General features: G+C 38.7%; 1 protein-coding gene across 1 annotated transcript in view; it reads right to left on the bottom strand.

Moving 5' to 3' along the window:
* Positions 1–7,137, bottom strand: part of ST7L (suppression of tumorigenicity 7 like) — a 101,953-nt gene that overhangs the window by 76,111 nt on the left and 18,705 nt on the right. The window contains 2 exon segments of the mRNA XM_011933205.1: positions 4,035–4,150; positions 6,530–6,584. Coding sequence (XP_011788595.1) covers positions 4,035–4,150; positions 6,530–6,584 — 171 coding nt within the window.

The raw sequence follows: 7,137 nt of genomic DNA, 5'->3' as shown, positions 1-7,137 counted from the left end.
GCAAAGATATGTTCCTTTCTCTTATTTTACAAAAAGCACACACACACACACACACAAAAGGCTTACTTCTTACTCATCCTGAATCTTAACAAGGTGTACTGCCCTATAGTGTAAAAATCTCCAGGTGCCAAAGGGACAATTCAAAGTTTGGGTTGGGGGCAGCCATGTTTAATCAAGGCATCCTATAATAGTATTCCTGCCTTTTATTTATTTAACAGTGAAGCTTGGCATTGGAAAGAAAGTATTCTGGCCCTGTATTCAAGTATATTACAGAATGAAGAAGGGAAAGATAACAATTTTTAATAGTGCCATTAGTACCCCTCCTTACTTACTATCAAAGAACGGATTGCTCCTAAGGGAAGGTCCCCTCACATCAAGGCAAAGCAGGCATTAGCAAGGAGTAAGAAATGCAGTGAAGCCTTATTTTGGCCAAGTGGTAAGTTCTAGGCAAAGTTCCAAGACACAGCTATCTTTCTATCTTAGAATCTGAATTCAGAAGATAGATGGTTGTCATGGGGAGGCATATAAATATGCTTATTTAAATTGAAAAATGAAGTCGGACTTCTCTGTCAGAAAGTAAATATGATTTGGTTGATAGAAATGACAATGAGAACTCACCCAGTCAATTAGATTATATACAGAACCTTCCACAAAGTTTAAAGAGCTAAATATGTAGCTCTAAGGATTTGACAGAAATATAATTAAAGCACATCATAACACTTAGAACCTTACAGTCAAATGCAATTCAAATTTTTAAAAATTACATTAGAATGTTTTATTGTAGAAAAGGATGGAAGTGTGATATCAGACTCTACAGCATGAAACAATGATAATAAAATTACATAGGGATGTAAAACAGGTATGTGTTCAAGAAGAAAAAAGACAAAATTTACTACTGTTAAAGAGCATTTGGTAAGCTGGGTGCGGCGGCTCATGCCTGTAATCTCAGCACTTTGGAAGACCAAGGCGGGGGGTGGTGTATCACCTGAGGTTGGGAGTTCAAGACCATCCTGACCAACGTGGAGAAACCCTGTCTTTACTAAAAATACAAAATTAGCTAGGCGTAGTGGCGCATGCCTGTAATCCCAGGTACTCAGGAGGATGAGGCAGGAGAATCGTTTGAACCCGGGAGGTGGAGGTTGTGGTGAGCCGAGATTGCGCCATTGCACTCTAGCCTAGGCAACAAAAGCGAAAGTTGGTCTCAAAAAAAAAAAAAAAAAGAGAGAGAGAATTTGTTTACATATTGTTTTGTTTGTTTAGTTGTTTTTTTTAGATAAAGGGTCTCTGTCCCTCAGGCTGCAGTGCAGGGGTGCCATTGTAGCTTACTGCAGCCTCAACCTTCTAGGCTCAAGAGATCCACCCACCTCAGCCTCTCAAGTAGCTGGGATTACAGGCGTGCACCACCACACCTGATTAATTTTAAAACTTTTTTGTAGGGATGGGGTCTTACTGTGTTGCCCAGGCTGACAAACTCCTAGACTCATGGGATGCTCCTACCTTGGCCTCCCAAAGTGCTGGGATTATAGGCATGAGCCACTGTCCTTGGCCTATTCATGTATTTTTCAATGGATTGTAGTAGGCATTAAATAATTTTATTTCATAACACACATTGAAATATAGGGTATACTATTATTTTTAAATGTCTGTATTTTGCACTATGTCAAAAATTACATTCTCTATGATTATTTAACCTTATGATGTCAACTTAAAAATGTGTGAAGGGACACATTCTTTTTCAAAATTCTTTTAGGAGATATTCAAATAAAAATGTTTTAATACCACACCTTCAGTAGATAGCCACGAACGCTATTTTAAAAGCCTGCTGGTATTTGCAATTCAGTGTCACTCTGTGAGAGGGGCTGTGAGAGAAAGGGTGTGAGACCTAACTTCCAGAATCACTCAACCCTTAAAGTTAACATACAGCACTGATATTGTACTGCTGTTATTTCCCCAACACCTATCCTTTTGCCATTAATATAAACATTAAGCATATAAACATAAATCTATTCTTTTTACTCCTTTATTTGCAATTAAATCATTTTATATAACCATACCAAAGATCCTTGGGTTTCCTATATCCACTCTTCATGTATTTAATCTAGCAAAGATAAATCACTATGAACTCATTTTAATGCAGGAAACTGGCTGTTTTTCAGACCCTTCAGTGATTTTGTGGTGGGTAGAAGCAGTAATAGTGTAGTGGTTAACATCCAGTCTTGAGTTTGAAACATGGTTTTATCATTATTAGCTATGTGATTAAAAGCATATTACTTGATCCCCCTTTGCTTCAGTTCCTTTATTGTTAAAATGGGGCTCATAATACTACCTATCTCATAAAGTGACTGGGAAGATTACATTTCTATAAATTGCTCAGAATAGTGCCTGGCACATAGTAAGCCTAGACAAGTATTGGCTATTATTAGTGAAATTGCTTAAGACCTCTGTGACATCTAGGCTATTCAATCATTCATACTTTTTTTTTTTTGAGACGGAGTCTCACTGTGTCGCCCAGGCTAGAGTGCAATGGCCCAATCTCAGCTCACTGCAAATTCCACCTCTGGGATTCAAGTGATTCTCCCACCTCAGTCTCCCAAGTAGCTGGGATTACAGACACCCACCATCATACCCAGCTAATTTTGATATTTTTGTAGAGACGGCGTTTTGTTTTTTTTGAGATGGAGTCTCGCTCTGTTGCCCAGGCTGGAGTGCAGTGGCCGGATCTCAGCTCACTGCAAGCTCCGCCTCCCGGGTTCACACCATTCTCCTGCCTCAGCCTCCCGAGTAGCTGGGACTACAGGTGCCCGCCACCTCGTCCGGCTAGTTTTTTGTATTTTTTAGTAGAGACGGGGTTTCACCATGTTAGCCAGGATGGTCTCGATCTCCTGACCTCGTGATCTGCCCGAGAGACGGGATTTTACCACGTTGACCAGGCTGGTCTCGAACTCCTGACCTCAGGTGATCCACCCACCTTGACCTCCCAAAGTGCTGGGATTAAAGGCGTGAGCCACTGTGCCCAGCCCATTCATACTTTCCTCGAAGAATAAATATTAATATTTACATTACGCCAGGCAATGTGCTGGATAATAGAGATTCAAATACGAAGGGAATATAGTCCCTGCTGTCCAAAAGTTCATACCCTAGTAGCAAAGACAAACATGAAAGCAATATAACATTAACAAATAAATGTTTGTGGCTGAATAAATTAAAGTTACTTCATAGAGGTTTGGACTAAGTAGTATAGAATTGCAGAAAACAAAATGTTTAATTCTGTGACAAGGGATCCCAGAGAGGGCTTTCTAGAAAATGTGACTTTTAATTTGGATAATGAAGGATAAAAAGTAACTCATCAGATAGATAAGGAGGGTGAGTTCATTCAAACTAGAAGAAAAATTGTGATAAAGATCCCAGACCAGGGTGTAGTGGCTCATATCTGTAATCCTAATGTTTTGTAATGAGTTTGAGGTTACTTGGAGCTATGACTGCACCACTGCACTCCAGCCTGGACGACAGAGTGAAATCAATCAATCAACCAGCCCTGTCTTTAAGCCATCTAATTGAGAGTCTCAATACTCTCTTCTATAGACAAGCACTTGGAGAAAACGAAACACATAAATTTCTATGATCTTCTACCACTTTATATGCATCTCTAACTCACAACTAAAACAAAATATACTCCGGTTTTCTCTCCAATGTTTATACATTGACCTGTTCTTTTATTTTATGTATAATTGCAGGTGTTCATTTCCCAGACAGAAACAGGGTACACTGTTTTCTGAAAAAGTAGTTGTCGTATTTGATCTGAAAGGTTTTTGAAGTAGTAAAAGAAATATGAAATATTTTAAATTCTTTATAAGGAAAAGCAGTGTATCAACCTAGCTTATAGTCATAATTTAATCTGAGTTTCTTATCAATAATATAAACAACTCAAAGCCAAATAACTAAATAACTGTGTATATTATAATAAACAACTCTAAAGAACTTTTAAAATCATCTTCATGATCACTGTTTATACTATGAACAGATATGATACATACCTGTGTCTGAAGGACGTAAAAAATCTGTGTCACAGGTGAAAAAGGTCTGATGGTCCTGAGCTGACAGGTTCATGTCATAGTATGTAAGTGGCTCTTTACCAGTCACCCAAGTGTATCTTCACCAAAACATGACAAAATATTTAAATTTAACATGAGAGAGCATCTATCTGCTATAACAAACACTACTTAAATTCAAAATTATACTGCTACACATTTGGATGTTTTAAAATCTTACAATCAGTAAAACAAAAGATAACCTCACAGACTACTTAGAGTATGATAATAAAACATCAAAGACCAAACAGAAAAATAATATTCAATAAACAACTGCTTTTGAAAATTGAATTGGGCTGGGTGCCGTGGCTCATGCCTGTAATCTCAGTGCTTTAGGAGGCTGAGGCTGGTAAATCACTTGAGACCTGGAGTTTGAGACCAGCCTGGGCAACATAGTGAGGCCTGTCTCTACCAGCTACTGGGGAGGCTGAAGCTGAAGGATCACTTGAGCCCAAGAGCTCAAGACCAGCCTGAGCAATATAGCAAGATCTTGTCTCTATTTTTAACTTAAAAAAAAAAAAAGAAGACTCAGTAAAACGAAAATTAAGGATTGGGAATTGGGACACAAAATGAAGCCTGAAATGGAGCTAACATATGAAATGTATACCCAGAAGTTATACCTTTACATTAAGAGAAAATAATCATTCAAAAGAAGCATAAGAATTCCTGATACTAAGAAATTTATCCTAGGCCAGGCACAGTGGCTCACACCTTAATCCTTGGCACTTTGGGAGGCTGAGGCAGGAGGATCACTTGGGGTCAGGAGTTTGAGACCAGCCTGGCCAATATGGTAAAAACCTGTTTCTCCTAAAAATACAAAAATTAGCCGGATGTCATATGGGCTGCCTGTGATCCCAGCTACCTGGGAGGGAGGCTGAGGCAGGAGAATCACTTGAACCCGGGAGGAGGAGATTGCAGTGAACCAAGATCACGCCACTGCACTCCAGCTTGGGTGACAGAGAGAGACTCAGTCTCAAGAAAAAAATTTTTATATATATACACACACACACATTTCTTTTTAAGATCTTCAGGAAATGGAAACTGTATAATACAACAAATAGCCTCAAACTTTGATTAAACACAGTAAGAGATTCAAGGACCTGTTTCTTACAGGTATCCCTTAACACAGGCTAATGGCATCTTTCATAAAAGCCTAGCTTTCACTTCACAGGATGTCACTATCTTACACTATCAAGTCTTTAAGCACAGGAGCCATTGCTTAGTCATTTTTGTATCTCCATCATTTTGCACAGTGCCTGCACATGGTAGAAACATAATGTTTCTTATTCAATAAGTTAAATAACATGCCCCATTCTACTTCTAGGTAAAATACAGCACTCCTCAAAATAAAAGTAAAGTATCTTTGCTCATAAGTTTCAAAAGATGTTTTCTCATTTAGAGTTAAAAACCAGAAGAGAAATGGACACAGTAGTAAAAATAGGAAGTGGCAATATGAAATCAATTTAAAAATATAGTACCCTCTACTGTTGCACAATTTACATTTAGAGTGATATTTTCTAATGCATCCTCAAATTTTGAAATTTAGCAATCATGCACAGGAATATGCCAACATTGGTAATTTTTTCTTAATGCCACAAATTCTTTGAAAAAGGCTTTTTATAAACCAGGGGCCTAATATATACTTACACATATCACAAACATATGGTTTGATGCAATGTTTCTTATGATTATCAAATTAAACACAGGTTATGTGTGGTAGTTCATGCCTGTAATTCCAGTGATTTGCAAGGCCAAGGTAGGAGTATTACTTGAGCCCAGAAGTTTGGGATGAACCTGGGCAACATAGAAAGACCCCTGTCTACCGAAATTTTTTTTGAGATGGAGTTTCGTTCTTGTCGCCTGGGCTGGAGCGCGATGGCTTCATCTCAGCTCACTGCAACTGTTGCCTCCTGGGTTCAAGTGATTCTGCTGCCTCAGCCTCCCAAAGTGTTGGGATTACAGGCGTGAGCCACCACACCCGGCCTCTACCAAAAATTTTTAAAAATTAGCTGGATGTGGGTTCTGCCTATGGAGTAGCCATTCTTTTATTCCTTTACTTTCTTAATAAACTTATTTTCACTTAAAAAAAAAAAAAAGTAGCTGGATGTGGTGGCATGTGCCTATAGTCCCAGCTACTTGGGAGACTGAGGCAGGAGAACTGCTTGAGCCCAGGAGGTCAAGGCTACAGCTAGCTATGATCGTGCTACTGCACTCCAGCCTGAGTGACAGAGCAAGACCCTATCTCTAAAAAAATTTAATTAAAAAAAAAAGTAAACAGTCAAGATGCTGCCAAACAAACTGTGGACTAATCATTTTTACCTTATTATAGATCAGTATCTCCTACTAGAAGAGCTGTAATATATTTATAAAGACAAATGATTTTGTAAATACCTTCACTCTAGAACCAATGCCCTACTTATACTGAAAGCAAAATGTAATACCTCCTATATTCTGCTCCTCTGAAAAGATTTAGAGGGTTTCTCCATACCTTACATTCTGAAAAACAAAGGAGAAAAAGGGGGAAAAAGACACTTTAAAATCTTCACTTAACCAATATCTATCATCTACCCACTGTAGGCTAAGCGCGGTGCTAGCCACAGATGATACAAAGATGAACAAAGCATGCTTTCAAAAAACAGAATTAAATCTAGTCATTTCCATATTTCTGTCTCCATAGCATTTAGTTCACAATTCAATTATAGTACTTACCATATTACAATATGATTATCTGCTTGGTTTTGTTTCCCCTTTAAAATATGAAGTCTTAAAACTTTGCTTATTTTTCTATCCCTATAACCAAGCACAGCCTCTGGAACTGACTTGCTTAACTGAATTAAACACAGTACGAGAGTTGTCATGTAAATGGCCTGAACTCTGATAACAGATATGTTTTGTTCTTTTTTTTGAGATGGAGTCTCGCTCTGTCACCCAGGCTAGAGTGCAGTGGTGCAATCTCGGCTCACTGCAAGCTCCACCTCCTGGGTTCATACCATTCTCCTGCCTCAGCCTCCCGAGTAGCTGGGACTACAGCCGCCCGCCACCACGCCTG

This window comes from Colobus angolensis, unplaced genomic scaffold (assembly GCF_000951035.1).
Source record: "Colobus angolensis palliatus isolate OR3802 unplaced genomic scaffold, Cang.pa_1.0 Scaffold124, whole genome shotgun sequence".
NCBI lineage: Eukaryota > Metazoa > Chordata > Mammalia > Primates > Cercopithecidae > Colobus > Colobus angolensis.
This window is presented reverse-complemented; position numbering and strand designations above follow the sequence as displayed.